The sequence below is a fragment of the Molossus molossus genome, unplaced genomic scaffold, assembly GCF_014108415.1.
Source record: "Molossus molossus isolate mMolMol1 unplaced genomic scaffold, mMolMol1.p scaffold_m16_p_15, whole genome shotgun sequence".
NCBI lineage: Eukaryota > Metazoa > Chordata > Mammalia > Chiroptera > Molossidae > Molossus > Molossus molossus.
This window is the reverse complement of record NW_023425350.1, coordinates 50,276,247-50,294,399: the sequence shown is the minus strand read 5'-3', so window position 1 is coordinate 50,294,399 and position 18,153 is coordinate 50,276,247. Positions and strand designations below refer to the sequence as shown.

The window sequence follows — 18,153 nt, the reverse complement described above, 5'->3', positions numbered from 1 at the left end:
ACACACGGGAATGTCATGAACCTTGCTTTTCTACCCCTTGCTTTTGACATCAGAAACTATTATTGCCTCTGAGTAAATTTTCTTTCTAGTAACCTGGTTTTCCCCCACCGTTCCTTGTATTTTCCCGGCATCATTAGCACAGAACACAGTCTGAATTCAAAACCTGGTTCCACCAGCAACAGTGGTGAGATGCTGAGCTAGTGATGTGGCCTCGACAAGCCCCCTTTATCTATACTTGTTTATGTATTTAGTTAGTGAAATAGAAGTCATCCTAGCAATACTTATTTCTTCAAACTTTATTACCAAATTAAATAGAATAATCCATGTGAGTGGTTTACACAATGCCTGGCCTATTGTTAAAGCTTAAATTTTAACAATAGTAACAAAAGTATAATTAGCTAAAATTATAACTAGTCAGGACAGATTAGCAAAATTTATCATCATCATTATCATGATGATGATGATGAAGAGAATGGGTGTTAGTATAAAGCCAACCTGCTTTTGAATATTGTAGTTACCACCTTCTCTTGGAGCTGTTTTCCTTCTGTGGAACAATTTCCCTCAAAGATTGCTGGAAGAGTAAGGGTCTGTGAAAATGTTCATAAATAAAAACTTAGGACCTAGCTGAAAGCTAAAGTATTCCATAAAGAGTAAGTTGCTCACCCGGCCGGTGTGGCTCAGTGGCTGAGCGTCAACCCAGGCACCAAGAGGTTGCCAGTTCGATTCCTGATCAGGGCACATGCCCAGGTTGTGGGCCAAATCCCCAGTGGGGGGCATGCAGGAGGCGGCCAATCTATGTTCTCTCTCATCAATGTTTCTCTCTCTCTCTCTCTCTCTAATCAATAAAGGGAAAAAAGAGAGAGAGAGAGAAAGAGCTCAGTGATAGAACCACCGAAGTCAGTGAGGCTGTTCCCCAAGGGTTTTCTCTGTTGTTGCTGTTGTTCATTTTCAATTACCTTGTAGCAAAGCGATGAGGCAGAGAGTTGCACTCCTGAGTCCACCAGTCAACAAATTTTAATGAAGCCGGAGGTTCCCAAACCTTCTCAGTTCACAGGGCTTAGTTTCTCAGTAGGTGGTTCATGGTGTCCTGGGCCAAAAGGAACACCGAATGACACCGTTTACTAAATAGTAAAGTCTAAACAACTCAGTAAGCATTTGTGTCTTAATAATTTAGTAGCTATTTGAAAAAAATACATATACATCAAAATAAACACAGTACTGGTTTTTATTTCATGTTTAAACAACATAAAAGGAGCTCTTGAAGGAGAATGTTGGCAAGAGAGTTTTTTCCAAGGGGCCGCTCTTTCCAACGCTGTAGGCACTTGAGTAAAGCAGGCACTTGATTAAAAAATGTTAATAATTGTGATTACTAATGGGATCAGTGCTTTTTGGGGCACGGCACGATTTCTCAAAGCCTAGAATCAGATTGGACACTGCCGCTCACTTCCTGCTCCACGCTGATTTTCATGCGACACTTGGGTTTGTCATAGCAGCACCCCAAAACCCAGCTTCAGTAGATTTGCTGTCACTGAAAGGAATGTAGTTGATCTAATATTGAAGCTCTGCATTGCCTCAAGCTGGTAGTCGGCTCTGGAGCCCATACTTGTTGGGAATTGCTATGTTTCCCTTGAAAGTGTAAAATATCGTGGCGCCCTTGCGTGCTTGCTATAGCTCCCAGAGCAGGGTGCCTCAGCACACAGTTTGGGAACCACCAAAGTAGTCAGTTACTGTGTGCCAAGAGCACTGCTACGCTCAGGGTCTACAACGCAGACTGTGCCCTATAAGTGTTACAGGTTGATGGATCTGACCAACAGTGATCAGTTCATCTTATCTAACATGCCTCTTACCAACTAAGATGCTTCAGCGCAGTAAAACCAGCCCTTGGCCAGAGGGACCTTGCTCCCGGGCCTGAGGGAACACTCCAGCCACTGCGGTTCTCAGCAGGTGTTTCCTTTGGCAGCCACAAACCTTCGGCTGTACGCAGCACCATCTTTCCTCAAACAATGACCTGGACGAAGAAGAAAGCCAGTATGTCCAAATTTAAAGAGTTAAAAATAACCATGTTAGTCATAATGAGAAGCATCCACATGGGGTCAAAGAAGTCATACCTGCCCCAGTGTCCTCTTCTTACCCCTGGTTCTCAGGGACACCATGCAGAGGGGGCTCTCCAAGAAAGACCTCTTTATACCAGTAAGGCGTTTGCTACAGATACTAAAGGTCAGGTCAGGGCGAATGTCGGGGGCTGTTAGAATGGATGCCTTTTGTCCAGGTCTGGGCAAGCTGAAGCCCACAACCTGTCTGGGCTCCTGGGCCTCTGCACTCTGGGCCTTCACCCTCATCTGTAGACCCCATGTTCTAAAAACTCACAGTGTGTAAGTAATTGAAGAGGTGGGGCAGGCCACAGGCCTCTTCGGCCACTAACTGTGTGGAGTGATGAGACTCAGAAGACACACTGAGGTGGAAAAGTTTGACCTCGGCCTCTCATTCCCTAGTCCAGCAATTTTCAACCTTTTCCGTCTCGTGGCACACATAAATTTATTGCTAAAATTCCGTGGCACACCAAACAACATGTTATAGTTTTTGCCAATCTGACGAAAAATAGGTATAATTTTGATTGATTCACAATAAGGATAATTACTTACCCTTTTTGCTCCTAAGTAACTTTTTAAAAAATCAGGTGCCTATACTTGTATATAAGGATTTCTGGTACCAAGAATTAACCATTAAGACTCAGCCTTATTATGTGATGTGACCAATAAGATGCAACTCTATTATATGACTTACATATTTATGGTTCCAGACTGGGCATTCACACCAGACCGACGGCTATTGTTGTGTTGGCTGTTGTCATTTTTTCGTTTGTTAATCTAAGGGAAAAGAGGTCAGTGCCCCTGACTAAATAGTCAGGTATTGCATGTTTTAAAAATTCTTGCAGCTCACCAGTTGAAAATCGCTGCGCTAGTCCAAGGCCCACCCACCAAAAATACGCTCACCCATCCTGGGGTTGATGGAGAGGCATGAACCTAGAGCTCCCACTAGTGGCAGGAGTAGGCCACCACGGTTTCTCGAGTTTCCATTTGTTTCTTCCCTTATTCTCATTGGGTTTAACAGCCAGGCCTATGGTCTGTCCAAAAGAAGCATCCAAAAATGCCATCTTCACCTTCATGGGGACATTTCTCACTAGCAGTTCTCTATGGACCTACAGGGAACAAGGATGCCTCCAGCCTTTATGAATGTCTCTTCATTGTTGACTGCCAAAGCCTCAGTTACTGGGAGAGAAATGAAAAGTCATCTCATTCCTATTGGCACCATCCCCCACCCTCCACTTCATTCTTTTCCTGAGGCCTGCTCAGAATCAAGAGACGTGAATTAAACACACACACATGCACGATTGTTTATCGTTATAGGTTAGCCCCATCTTCTACCAGCTAGGGGAGAGGTAGGGCTGCTGGGGAGTCTGGAATGAGCAGCTTAGAAAAGTTCTACACAGGGATTAAGAAAAATGCTCTCCTCCTCTTCTTTCTTTGATGATGCCGCTCCCCGGTCTGTCTTTTCTCAGAGTCCGCATGGTGAAACTGGGGGCGCCCAGCCTAAGGGCGCAGGTTCACATCCAGCCCAGGTACGATGGGCTCCTGTACTGCCATGAGGTCCAGCACAGGTCACTGAGGGATTAAAATGCAGTTTGGGGCAAAATCCTTATAGTAATAAAGACTGTGCAGCTGTTTGGCATATCCCCACACATCCGCCACCGGACCAGCTGGGTGAGTGCAGGTTTGGGTATTCAGCGGTCTTGGGTCAGGTGAAATACTATTTCATCCCACCTAACTAATAAAAATGTTTTTATAATAATAGTTTAATACATGATCTAATTAAAATTCTGTATCTTACACATAAAAGGCAAGCTTTCTGACAACCATTCGTTGCCCTTTTCATACATCCATGGGGGAGCAGAATTTTAGACTTCTGATGTTATCTATCTCCTCTGATGGGAAATGTTAAACAAAATAAAATAATTACTTGTGGCTTCTAGTTATGGAGATATTAAATGTTTTACTGATGTGCAGAAGAACGTCTGAAAGATGGGATCCCGCTTTATTCGAGATCTAAGGGACAGTACTACAAAGGTTACAGGAAAAGGAGACCAGGGCACAGATGGACGGAGGAAAGACCACGTGAAGACACAGGGAGGAGGTGGTCACCCACGAGCCAAGAGACAGACTCGGAAGGAACAATCCTATCGACACCTTGTCTTGGACTTCTAGCCTCCAGAACTGTGAGAAAATTAATTTCTATTGTTTCTGGCAGCCCTGGAAAACGAATGCAGTAGGGTTGGGGGTTTTCTTGGTGATTTTAATTGTAATGCAGAATTTATAATAATATTATTTAATAGAGTAGAACTGGGATTCAAATTCAGGTAATTCTCACTCTGCAATCTTTATGTAAATGGAAGATGGTATTAAATGCTCACTGCCTTCGGCTGTTTTAAAACAATGGCTATTAAAGACTGTTTGGGGGATTTTTTTTTTTAAAGAAAGATTGCTTTCTAAGTGGTGCAGAAGGAAGTACATAGGGTCACTTCATCCGTCTGTCCTAGCACGTGAGGCTTCTGGCAGAAGATCTAGGTCTGGCTTCTGCATCTTCTCCAGGCATTTCCTCTACACCAAGGTCTCTGGTGTGAACATGTCCCTGGAAGACAAAACGGGAGAGCCAGGTCCCTGTGTTGGCCATGTAAGCACATTCTTGCACATTGGGTCAAGGACTTAAAACGTCCCCTAGTGACCTTATGAACAGTAACAGCCCATTCTCTCAGGCTACATCAGGAGGCCCAGATGCCCTCCCTGTGGGCAGGAAACCCCATCCCCCAGCCCATGTCCTCAGAGGAGCTGCCTTCCCTTACCCACCATGTCACGTTTCATGGTCTCAGTTACCCAAGGTCAACCGCAGTCCTAAAGTATTACATTTCCCCCAACAATGGACACCATGTGCTCCTGACATTCAACCATGGACATCGTCACAGCTCAGTGATCCAGGATCATCCGAAGCAGATGACCCTCCTCCTGATGGATGTCAGAGGTCGACAGTAGCCTGACATTACATCACAAAGCCCACGCTGTCCACCTCACTTTACCTCATCCCGCAGGCGGTTTACAGCTCACATCATTACGAGAAGGGTGTGTGTAGTACAATAAAGTACTTTGAGGGAGAGAGACCACATGTACATAACTTTTGTTACAGTGCACTGCCATCATTGTTCTCCTTTGTTATTAGTTGTTGTTAATCTTGCACTATGCCTAATTTATAAATTAAACATTATCATCGGTATGTATGTATAGAAAAAACATAGTATGTACAGGATTTGATACCATCCTCGGTTTTGGGCATCCACTGGGGGTCTTTCAGGCATCCTCAGGGGAACCTCTGCAGTGCGTGGTGGCAGGTCTCACCGTGGGGGCCCGCATGCCAGTAAGGAAATCGGTCACAAAGCCTGTTTTAAACAGCGTCTTCATTCCAGGAGTCTTGAAGTCAGGACACCCTAGTCCTCAGGTTAAGGGCTCGCATTGTACGGCTATTTCGCTGGCATCATCCTCATGCGGCCGTTGGGAGAGTTCTCACCATTCCCCCGTGTACAGGTGAAGGAGGCCATGTCACAGGTGACTAGGAGGGACACCCACACCGCCAGGGGAGTGAATGGCATGGCGATGTGCGCAGAGGAGACTCCCTAGTGCAGCCAAGCTGGGCTGAGGGACCTGGGGTGGCCTGGTGACCAAGGGTGTGCACATGCACAGGGTGGGACGGGGCAGGTGCTGCAAAGGGGTGCTGGCCTGGCCGTTCTCTGGGGCCCACTGCACTGAGGGACGGTACCTGAGCTTGTCCTGTCGGCAAAGGTCCACCAGGCGGTCTCCTGGCGGAGCTATCAGACCTCCCAAGTGTGCTTGCGAGTAGACTCAGTCATCACAAACTTGCAACAACTTCCCCAGGTAAAACCCCTGTTTAAACTCAACCAGGAACCCCCTCCCCCCAGACTAGAGACAGGGAAGTCTGTGCTTCTAAACTGGCAGCCTACTGCTCCCCTCCATCAAAACCTTTTTGGTATCGACTTCCTTATCTACAAGACGAGCTCCTCATCTGCCATCGGTAATAACGACAGTTAACAGCAATCGCTTCACTTACTCATAAATGGCTATTTTAAGGTGGACTTCTAGGAAAATCTTTTGTGATCTGAGACTCCTCTTCTCCTCCCTGTCTCAGAGTTTTTAGCAAGTTACATTCATAAGGGCGGAACAGCCCGAACTGCCTCGTTCTCCAAGCGCGACGCTGCCACGCCTGCCCCGAGACCGCCCGTGGGAAAGTCCTCCGACAGCCTCCGGCTCCGCGGCCCGAGGGGCCAGCTGTGCTCACTGTGGGCTGGCGCCGCGCGGTGGGCGCGTTCCTGCGTGGAGGGCCAGGCCCGCGCCCCTGGGTGAGAGTCAGGGTGCCAGGCTCGGAGGGCACCTCGGCTGCACAGCTACGGGGAAGCTGGAGGCAGGAGGCACCCCCTCCCCACCGCGTTCCACATGGTGAGCTCCCTCTGCTTCCTCATCCTCCGCAGGTTTCTGACCACTGCGCACCCCGCCCGCCTCGGCTGCGATCTCCAGCTCAGTGGTCCAGGAAGGGGCTCCGCCTCGGGGGTGCTCTCTGTGGAACTGCCTTTCCTGTCAGGTGCAGACCCCACTTAGGCTGTCGCCTCCCTTCTCGCTTCGCTTTGGTTTCCAGTAAATCTGTTTCCAGTTGGCCACGCTCCGCTCTTACTATGTGGAAGCAGACTGCTTTGCCAAATGCAGTGTGTTGGAGCAATTCACCCAATTACTGCGGATCGTATGAAGTGTCAGCTTTGCCCTAAGGTGCCCCAAGCCCAGCTCCAACCCCAGAAGCTGTCAGACAACAGTTTCCCTCTGGACGTGAGACAGTTTGCAGTCACAGCAAAAGGCAGGAGCAAAAGCAGATGCAAGTCACTTGGCTATAAAACCGGACTACTGCTCTCTAGCTGTGGGGTTTGTGAGGATTAACTCCGTTAATATAAATAAAGCCCTTAGAACTGTCTGGCAGGCAATATTCGGCACCCAATAAATGTTAACGATTATTACCATTAAAACAATTATGACTTTCTATTTCACACATGCATTTAAGTGATATGAATTAAACTATACATTAGGTGAAAAATAAAAATAACCATTTAAATGGGGATACCAGAAAAAGAACATGGATAGCAACCACTAGGGCCAATTCAGTGGTCTATGCCTTAGGCCTTGTCATTTATCAGGCAGTGGAGAGGGGTTGAAGATTGAGTTCAGTAACCAACAGTCAGTGATTTAACCCATCATACCTGTGTAAGGAAGCCTTCATAAAAACCCAAAAGGATGGGATTCAGAGAGCTTTGAGGTTGGTGAACAGGAGGCGATGTGGGAGAGCATCGAAGCCCTGCACCCCTCTCCCCATATCTAGCCCTATATATCTCTTCCATCTGGCTTTCCTGAGGTATATTCTCTCACAATAAATGGTAATTTAGTGAGCAAAGGGGTTGCCTGAGTTCTGTGAGCCATTCCAGCGGCTTTCAAATTGCATGGATCGATCTGTTCATGACTAGGTTACTGACTATTATACTGAGATTTCTTGGTAACATTATCAGGCTCAGTTTTCCCCATTTGTGAAATGGGTAAATAATATAAATCCATTTCCTATCTCTCTGGTATCTCTTATCGTAAATGAGTGAGTGCATACATGATTTAATATTATCATTAATCATGACTTGAGCCAAACTTAGCAGGTTTAAAACTGTATTTAATAATACTGTCTGCACAGTAAAATTAACAGGAAAGTTTTTTAAGAAAAAAAATCTTAGGCGCCACCTCCCACCCTCCAAGATTCTTATTTAATTAATAAGGAGTGGGATCTGAGCATCAGAATTTTTTTAAAGCTCCTGAAGGTGATTCCATTGTGCAGCCAGGACTGAACCCCAGTCCTAGAACAGCATCAGTCATACAAAGGAGGCGAAAATGGCATCATAGACGGTGGGTCTTGCTTGTGACCAAATGATGAGCCCAGGTCTACACTCGGGAAGCACTCAGCAGCTGATGTTCCACGGGTTTCAAATCATGATCCTGGGGCAAGAACACTTGGATAAAAGCCAAGAATCACAAGAATCACTGACGGGTGAGTTAAAGGAGCCCTCAAAACCCATCCAAACTTAATTCTCTTCCTGATTGCTGCGTGAGCACCAGCAATTCAGCTTGGGTGTCTGGGCCTCAGTCTCCCTGGCCGTTAAATGAACAGGTTGGATGCGGCAGGCTCACTCAGGCTGTCTTCCGGTGCTGTTGCCCTGTGATCCTAAGACAGTTCTCAAACACTACAGAAAAGGGATGTTGACGCTGCGCATGCATGTTGGTATTCTCTGCTCATTCCTTGTCTGAAGTCACTCAGCCGTGCTCTCTGAGGCTGGCCCAATGCCAGCCTGAGCCCCTGGAAGCCGCTGGATCTGCAGCCTTGAACTTCCCTCCACCCAGTCTTCTCCGGCAGGACGAAGGCTTTTGCGGGATTCTTGTACAGGCAGCCCACTCGAATTGCAGAGGAAGCCTCTGAGTGAGCGCTCTGCCCTCCAGCCAGCCCCGGCCTGGCCCCTGAGGGCATGTGCAGAGGAAGTGGTGGAATGTGGAAGTTTATGGAATGTGGAATCATGACGACCTTGAGGCACACCCTCCTGTCTTCAGCTTGTCCCCCTGTTGGTTGCCTTGGGCTGCCTCAGAACCTCCTGCTTCACCCTTTCCTGAGAGGTGGGTTCTGAGCAGGGCTTAAGGAATTGGTCAAAACAACAACAACAAAAATGTTTATTGCTTACATCCTCCGTGGCAGGCTGTGCACTAGTGATGTCACGCTGGGTCTTTCCAGGCCTCAGACAGTGGCCAAAACCCATCAAAGGGGAATTGCTATGGTCTGAGTGTTTGTCCCCACCCTCAAATTCAAATTTAGAATTCCCTACCCCCAAAGAGGATACTATTAAGAGGTAGGGTCTTTGGGCGGTACATAAATCATAAGGGTGGAGCCCTCATGAATGGGATTAGTGACTTATAAAATCCCAGGGGTTTTTATAACCCTAGCCCCTTCCACCATGTGAATATACAAGGAAAAGTCTGCAACTCGGAAGAGAGCTCTCACCTGGCCCTGATTTTAGGCTTCCAAGCTCCAGACAAATAAATACCACCTAGTCTGGGTTATTTTGTTAAAGCAACCTGAACAGACCAAGGCAGGAATCTTCCCGGCCACTCCCCTGATACAAAGTGTCCTCTCCCGTGCACACAGCAGAAAACTGTCAGATCTGCCTCGGACTCAAGAGAAAGGTGCCTAATATGAGCCATGACTGAGGTTGAGGGGGAAATGAAGAATTTGGGTGGGAAGAGGGCGAGGGCTTATAAAGTGCAGGTTGCAGACCTTTTTAGGCTCTCAGTCTCTGTGCGGGTGGAAGAGGGGTTAGGTGGAGGGGGTGGGTGGCTGGAACAAGGCAGATTTAGTAGATATCGCCCATGGAAGAGCTTTAAATGTGATGGTGGGGGTCCCAGGGCCCAACAGAGCACCAGTGAACAGGTCAGTGTCTGGGTTCTGCTTTGCAGAAACTGGCACCTTGGTCCAGGTGTAGCCACCTGGTCATGCATCTCATGTGTAGCCTTTTGAGAACAGTAGCACCAGACCCCAGATCTTCTTTCCTGGCCTTTCCTTGGACTCATGGTCCTAGAGTCCTGGAAAAACTCTATCCTGTGTTCCCCTCTCATGGGAGGAGGCACCGTAAGCAAGAGGGTTCCCTCTTGATCATGAAGAGGAAGTGACACGCCAGCTTCTGAAGCTGGAACGGCAGCTCTGTTGTCTCGTGGTGGAAGGGACAGGACCAGAGGCATCGCGAGACCAGGAGGGAGCTGGGAACTAAACGTGGCCCTCCCACTCAGCCTGAGCTCTCACCCCAAAACCCAGCAAGGCCCTAGAACCCGGGCCTCCAAACACACTCCAGGGCTTCCTTTGGGATTGTGATGCCAGCTACTTCCTTAGTCAAGGTCTTAGTACCCAGAGAATCAGTGCGAAGAACCCGTGGGAGAACACGGGAGGGAACGTACACACTCCTCGGTGTAAGTTCGCTGTGCAGGAAGTGTTCCGTGTCTGCTACTCTGTAATTTCAGAGCAGTAAACTCGCCCTGGCCAGTTCGGCTCAGCAGTTAGAGCGTCGGCCCGCGGACCAGAGAGACTGGGGTTCGGTTCCCGCTAAGGACATGTGCCTCGGTTGCAGTTTGTCCCCGGCCCGGTTGGGTTGTGTGGGTGGCAGCCACTCGATGTGTCCCTTTCGCGTCTATGTTTCTCTCTCTCTCTCTCTCTTTCCCTCTTTCTCCCTCCCACTATCTGAAAAAAAAAGGAAAAATGTCCTCTGGTGAGGATTTAAAAAAAAAAGAAGAGCAGTAAACTCCAGGATATAAAATGTTTTAGTGCTTACTTAATACTGTTCCCAATCATTACCCCCACCTCCTGAACTTCTGCAAGCAGGCCTCTGGGAGAGTGTCCTGGGTGTTGCCCTCACCCTCCACCAGTCTGGTCCTCAGGGGCTGGGGTGGGTGAGCAGGGCCTAGTAGCAGGATGAGAAACACTGCCCCACCCCCATCTGTACCTTTCACTCTAGGTCAAGGCCACAGGCCCGGGGAAACTAACCAGGGTGAAGAACACAAAGAGAGGAGGAGGACAAAATGAGAAAACAAAGGAAGAAAAGGGAACATGGAGGAGACACAGATGCTGGGGGAAGGCTGAACTGCCACCCTGGTAACCATGTATTTCAAGTCATTGATTAAGCCATGTGGCTTCAAGAGCTCAAGTGAATTTATGGGAGCAACGGGATGACACACACAAAACTGGTGTAGGTAAAACCTGCTGGGAAATCGGGCCTGTGGTCTCCAGAGCTGAAAGCTATTTGAGAACATCTACTTACATTTGTTTCTGTCCGATTTTCCCATTTCTGTTCTGTGTGTATTTTATAATATATAGGACATAGCAATATGGTAATAGGACATGTATGTAATTTATAAATAAGTATTCCTACATTAGGGGGTGAATGCTCAAATATTTTCTACTAATGGGGTACATGATCAAAACAGCTTGGAGCCCACCTGACTAGAACACCCATTAACAACTCTACCATCCTACCTTGCAAGGCCGGGGGCCTCGCCACAGGCCTCTGCCAGGCAGGCTTAATGTAGAAGAAAAAGTCAGCTGTCTAGAACAATCTAGTTTCTTATGTCTCTTTAAAGGGTGAAATCACTTATATTTTGGTGAAACAGAAAAAAATATTATTATTATGACTGTTACTATCTAAACTCTTAACCAGTCTCTAAGGAAGTCACATTAGTGTGGGTCTGCCCTATGCTACTGTGGCCACCGAAAGGCAAGTAAGGACCAGAATCCAGTCTCTGCCTACTCACCGAGCCGTGTGCCCAGAGAGGGGTGCATCTTCTCCAGGGAGGGGGCCTTTTACTAACTCTCACAAAGGTGTATGAATCAGTAGTCCTGGGGGGTTTTTTTGTTTGTTTTTGTTTTCGCTTTATTTGATTATAATTTTCTCACTGATTTTACTTTCATAAATACAGTTTGGTGCCCATTTTCTCTTAGTCTGGTACTTTTTTTAGTTTCCAGCTCCTGGAGATGGTCCATCATTGTGGGAGTGGTAGAATGGGGCTCTGGCTTCAGCAGGGGCAGCCCCTCAAAACCATGGTGAGCACTCAGAAGCTGAAGACCGTTTTCAGCCCCCGTGTCTCAGAGATGCCCCAAGCCATCTGACTGGGGGTGTTGCTCCACACGGAAAACAAAGAACTAAGCCTCAGTCCAGCCTCAGTTGGGGGCAGCCTGTTCCCTGGGTCCTGGGATATGACCTGCCTCAAGTGTCTCTATTGAACATGGCCAACCAGCCAAGGATGGTTCCATTTCGCTCAGCCTGGGACCACAGTGGACTAATGCAACTCTTTTGAATACAGCCACAGGCAGTCATAAATGTCCATGTGTGTCTCCGCTTACCCTTATCTTTCTGCAAATTCCACTGTTTATTTACTGGGAAATGTGATGTTTTCCCCCCAAATGTCTTCTCCTCTTAGGGAGTAATTTTTCTTCCCAGTCATCAGGTAGCAAAGAGAAAGGGAGCAGTGTTGGGCCTTGGTGGGCTACTTCCACTTCACTCCTGGAATCCTCATGCATCGACTTTGGGCTCCTTCATCGATTTGACAAATTCCTTCACTTCTTCTTCCAAGGTTTTGTTCCTCCTCTCAACATCCTCCCGGGAGCGCTCGACATTGCGGAGGCTGATTTCCAAGGCTGCAGACTTCTTCTTCTCCTTCTCCAGTTCTTCGTTGAGCCTCACCACCTTAGCCCAGACGTCATAGTTTTCCTTCTCAAGACTACAAGAAAGGAAAGAAAGGAGTGAAAGAGTTGGGTATGACCGCTAGACTTCTCCGTCACCCTTGCTCACAACCTTCTCTGTCCATTTTCCTTTTCACATCACAAGACCCACACCCAACCTGTACCACGTATTCATGTCCCAACCCCCACCTTAGCCCTTCCTAGGAAACCTGAATTCCCAGAGCATGTCTGAGCCCCTGTTCGGTCATATACCATCCTGTGACATCTCTTCTTTGTTGCTGTTCATGTCATTTTACATTTTATATCTTCCCCCAGATAAGTCTTTGAAAGAAGGGACCATGTCTAATTATGTGTATAATTCTCCATATGTCTCTTGCTTCAAGAGTCATCTCAAATGAGACACTATGCTAGATCCTGACCAGTGAGTTCAGTGGAGAGGTAAGATCTCCCCAGCACCTTGCCTCAGGCCTGCTCAGTGGAAATGTTGATTGACTGCTGAAGCCCCATCCCTATTCCACAGATGCCCAGCACCCTTTACAGGAGTGCCTTCTCGTCCTGCTTCAGTGGTGAGCATGGACCAGTGCCTTCTCTTCTTGCTAAGGCCCCCTAGGGGTCAAGATTTGAAGTGCAGGAATTTCCCTTTGCGAGCAGCAGTTCAGCTGTCCCGCCCTCGCTCCTGAAGCCTGCTCCTGGTGGAGAATCTGTTGGGTTCCTGGATTCAGGGGATTTTCACTGTTACTGGCCAAAATCCTAGGCTAGTGCCAGGTGCCCACCTGCCAAGCTGTGCTGAGGTTAGCTCTTAGGAATAATAGTGCACATGCCATTTTTAAGCCAAAAGAGGGAGTTTCGGGCCTATGGGATGATTGTGTGATTGGGAATATGCTTCAGAATTTTATTCTGAGAGGTGCTGCCTCCCTACTCCCCCAAAGCCTGACCATTTTACATGGAGACTTGAGCTCCCATCTGAGCCCACGCCTGACTTCTGTCTTCAGGGGCTGTGCCCTGTTCTGCACGTAGTGGCCCCTCTTCTGAGCCTTCTCTCCCATTGCCGATGGCTTCTTAGAACTAAACTTGTCTCGTTCCTTCTGTTACACCCATTGCAAATCTCATTTTCTTCTCCAAATCCTCCATATACCTCTTGCTTCGGGAGACACCGCAAAGGAGACACTACGCTAGATCCTGACCAATGATTTCAGTGGAAAGGAAGATCTGAGTGGGCTCAGATGCTGGTTGATCCAGATTCTAATCCCGACCCCACCAATGATTAGGAATCCTTCTTGTCCTTCCTGAGCCCCCCATTTCTTCTGTAAAATAGGGGATATTACTTATTTTGAATGACTGCTGTGGGGATTACGTGAAAACGTGCGTCTGAAGCATGAAGCTTAGGCACCGAGTACGGTTACTTCTCCCTCTGCCGAGGGTGGGAGGCCCCTGACGGTGGGATCAGAAGACTGTTCCATTCAGGAGGAGTGGCCGCCTCCCTGGCAGCCAGTTCTTTCCTCACCCTGTTGAAGACACTCACGTTAGGGCACAGTGGGTCTTCTCCAGGATGCTTTGGTCACTGCCAAGGCGTCACACGAGCCTTGTAGTTCTACAAATGATGGATTTGTGCTTTGGCCCCCTGCACTGCTCAGTGAGGCCTTCCTGACCACCCTATTTAGCATTGGAGCCCCCTTTTGGAGTTCCCCACCCTTCTGTCCTGCTTTATGTCTCTCCATGGCATTTTCCACCATCTGGCATAGCATATATTTTCATTACTGATTTGTATTGTCTGGTCCCACTAGAAGGAATGCCCTGTTAGCACAGGGGCTTTTGTCTGTTTTGTTCACTGCTATTCCCCAATAGCTGGGATGGCACCCGGCACACAATAGGTGCTCAATAAATGTTTTCAAAATGGAATTAAATCACACTAGTATGAAAAAAGTGTTAAGTACCTCTTAATTCATTAAGGCATGTTGATCCTTAAAGAATCACTTTTTGGAAACAGTTGATTAAGCTCTTTAAGCTACCTAACTTTCCAGGAATTTAATTTAAAGCTTTGAGTTTTCACTCATTTAGTCATCTCATCACTCCCTTTACTCTTTTCCTTTAGGCCAAACTGCTATAGATGACCATATTCTGGAAACTGAGGGTTTGTAAGGTCACTTCTTTGGCAGATGAGAACAATCCCTATTGCTTCTAAAGATGGAAGCCTTGTGCAGCCGGTATGGCTCAGTGGTTGAGCATTGACCCATGCACCAAGAGGTCGCCGGTTCAATTCCCAGTCAGGGCACATGCCCAGGCCGTGGGCCAAATCCCCAGGGGAGGGCACGCAGGAGGCGACCAATGGATGTTCTCTCTCATCGATGTTTCTCTCTCTCTCTCTTCCTCCCACTCTATCTAAACATAAAATGGAAGAAATGTCCTCGGGTGAGGATAAAAAAAAAAAACAAAAACAAAAACAAAGAGAAAATTTTTAAAATAAATACAGATGGAAGCCTAGTGGCTCCCCTTCTGTATGTGACTTACTTTTTAATTTGTTCCTCATACATTTGTTTCTGTGTTTCTATTTCCTTTTTCAGCTCTTGGACCATCCTTTGCAAAGATTCAAGTTCCTCTCCTCCAGAGTTCTTTGTCTCAGGCCTGGTTTCAGAGTTTGATTTCAAAAGAGTATCTCTTTTGGGGTCACAGGCATGGGAAGAAAGTGCACCTGCTTCCTTCCCAGGGGACCCTGGCAGGGTAGGGATGTTATCGTAGGTGGAAGTCCTCTGGGAGTCAGAAAAGTTTGGCAGACCTTGAGACATTGTTCTCCTATGCCCTTCCCCTGCCTTCGCCTCTGAAGAAGAGGACCAGAACTCATTTTTGAAGATCTCCACTTTGCTGTTGGCACCTTGAAAAGCTGATGTCAAGAAGCATTTCCGATTAGGGAGCGTCTGAGTCCTTTTTCGTGATTGCAGCTTCCAGTCTCCTGGCTTTTCCATGGGGGCTTTGCTGCTGTTGTCCAGACACGCATCGCTGGGCTGTTGCTCAGTGGGGCTGGCTGCTTCCGAGTCACTGGCCTAGAAAATATGGCCACGAAAGTTACATGGGTTTTTCCTACATGTGTCATGTTCCCAAGAAGAGCATTCAAGAGTTGATAAAGTATCTCTGGGCTGCACACATATGAAACTCTTCACTAGAAGACCATCTGTTCATTTGTCACATTAGTGGATTATCTGACTGGCATTTTTTTCTAAAGGGACATTGTACTTGAAGGAACTCATACTCTAAAAGTGAAGCCCTGACTAAAAGCCTTGTATGGTTGTGGTAAAAGAGTCCAGAATGGGTTTTTGGTTTTGTTTAATAACTAGAATGGGGAGGTTTTTCTAACTATGAGTCAAAATCCAGAAGCCTTAAAAGAAAAGTTTGATAAATTCAACCTGCATGGCATGACCCCCCCAAAGGAAAAAGAACAAAATTAAAACAAAGAAATCACCACATGCTAAATCAAATAAGAAATGACAAGCTGGCAAAAATATTTGTGATGCAATCACTAACAACAGGCTACTCTCTCTAATATATAAAGTTTGTAAAAATTGAGAAGAAAAACACCAATAACCACCCTGGCCAGTCTTGCACAGTGGTTAGAGCCATTGGCCTGCAGATCAAATGGTCATGGGTTTGATTCTTGGTCAACGGCACGTAACAGGGTTGCAGGTTCAATCTCGGCCCCAGTTGGGGTCAGGGGGGAAGCAACCAATCCATGTGTCTCTCTCACATCAATGTTTATCTCTCTCTCTCTCTCCCTTCTATCTAGAAAATAAACAGAAAAGTGTCCTCGGGTGAGGATGAAGAAGAAGAAGGAGAAGGAGAAGGAGAAGGAGAAGGAGAAGGAGAAGGAGAAGGAGAAGGAGACCAATAACCCATCAATAACCAACTGAGAAGAAAAAGATCAACGGGCAAAGGACAAGATAAGACAGTTCACAGAGGAAACTGCAGCTGGCCTTTACACATAGGAAAAGATGTTTGGACTCTTTTAATAGGAGAAACTCAAATTAAAATTACTGAAATTAGTTCTCACCTATCAAAAGGACCCCCCCCCCACAAAAAAAACACCAAGTTTGACAACACATCTCTGCTGGTGAAACTGTAGGGAAACAGGTTATTTTATACATCACTGGTAGAAGTACAAAGTGGCACAAACTTCATTTGATAACTTTAATCAAAATTACATATTACAAATCTGTTTACTTTCTGACTCAGCAATCCCAGTTCCGGGAATTTAGCCCAGAAATATATGCACCTGGGATAAAAACAAAATGAAGCATGGTCAGGGTTATTCATTGTAGCCTTATTTGTAGTACAAAGGAATGAAAGCCACCTGCTTATCTATAGGGGCTGGGTAAGTAGATTATGGTACAAATCCAGAATGAAACATTATGCATTTGCAAAAACATAAGATCATATGAGGTAGCTGTTTATGTATCGACATGAAAAGTTTTCTAGTATATATTATTAAGTGGAAAAATTCAAGATACAGAGGGGAGTATGTGTGCACGTGTGTGTGTGTGTGTGTGTGGAGAGAGAGTGAGACAGAGATTATGTTACAGTTTGTGTGAAAAGTGAGGTAAATAACAATTTACATTCATATCTGCTTATGTTTACATAAAGGAACACTGGAAAGATAAATAAGAAACTAATAAAAGCAGGGGAAGATGGAGTGGATGGAGAGAGAGAAGGAGCAGGACTTCTCAATGTAGCTCTTTTTCTTTTTCAACCACGTGTGTATATAGTATATATTTATTTTAGTGAAATTAAAAAGAAAGGGAAAGAAAGAAAAAAAATGAGCCTTAAATGTAAAATCAGAAAATCGGAGCTAAAACTCTCCTTCTAACTCTTCTAGCTAATGAACTGTTCTGCAACCTCATCTGGAGTCAGAAGTACCTGGGCCTTGAGATGAGAACTAAATCTCAATCTTGTTCCATAACATGCTAGTGCTGCCACCTTGGGCCATCTGGTCAACCTCACAGAGACTCAGGTCCTCACACATAAAATGTGCATGAAAAATTCTGCCCTACAGCGTTATATTGAGGACTCCAGAGGTGATCTGTTTAAATTTCCCAGCATAGTGCCTGCCCATAGCTGCCCACACTGTTACTGTCAAATGAGCACAATGACTAGTCTCAAGAATTACTAGGATGATTCCATTGTATGAGATATGAGAATTTCTGAATATTTTAATTTTTGAGTGTTAGTAAGATGCACTGTGTCCAGACTTCACCTAAGAAACATCACCACCACTACTACTACTCCCTACATTTTTTTTTCAGTCTTTTATAATCATCCTCAGGATGAAAAGTACTAGGTAACTTATGTTACCAGGTCGACCTGAAATTTTAAATTTATTTCTTGGTCACACATAAGGAATCAGGCTTCTATATAAAGTTCATATGTTCTTTCTAAAAAAATGTTTTTGTAAATATATAAAAATATTTGACCTTTGTAAACTGTTGCCCTCAAACAATCTACATTTCAGTGTCTGCAGAGTTTTCTGACTTTGGGAACGTGAGCTCCAAGCCTTCAGTACACATGAGGGGGTTGACATTGCTGAGACAGTTTATCAGGGAATGAGAAATATTACACGAACACATCACATACTCTGAGAAAGAAATCACGTTTCATGGGTTGGCAGGAAACCAGTTCTCTTTGGACTTTGACCCACAATTTTTAACAACCCTCACTAAAACATTTACAAGGTGGTATATCTTTTCCCCCATTGAACGT

General features: G+C 46.2%; 1 protein-coding gene across 3 annotated transcripts in view; it reads right to left on the bottom strand.

The window, feature by feature from the left end:
* Positions 1–11,564: 11,564 nt before the first annotated feature.
* Positions 11,565–18,153, bottom strand: part of ARHGAP25 (Rho GTPase activating protein 25) — a 74,509-nt gene continuing 67,920 nt past the window's right edge. For all 3 annotated transcript variants that reach the window (XM_036263505.1, XM_036263506.1, XM_036263507.1), the window contains exons 10-11: positions 14,920–15,449; positions 11,565–12,449 (exon numbers count right to left, since the gene is read on the bottom strand). In XM_036263505.1, the coding sequence (XP_036119398.1) occupies positions 12,242–12,449; positions 14,920–15,449 (738 nt within the window). In that variant the 3' untranslated portion in view covers positions 11,565–12,241. The remainder of the gene's footprint in view (positions 12,450–14,919; positions 15,450–18,153) is intronic.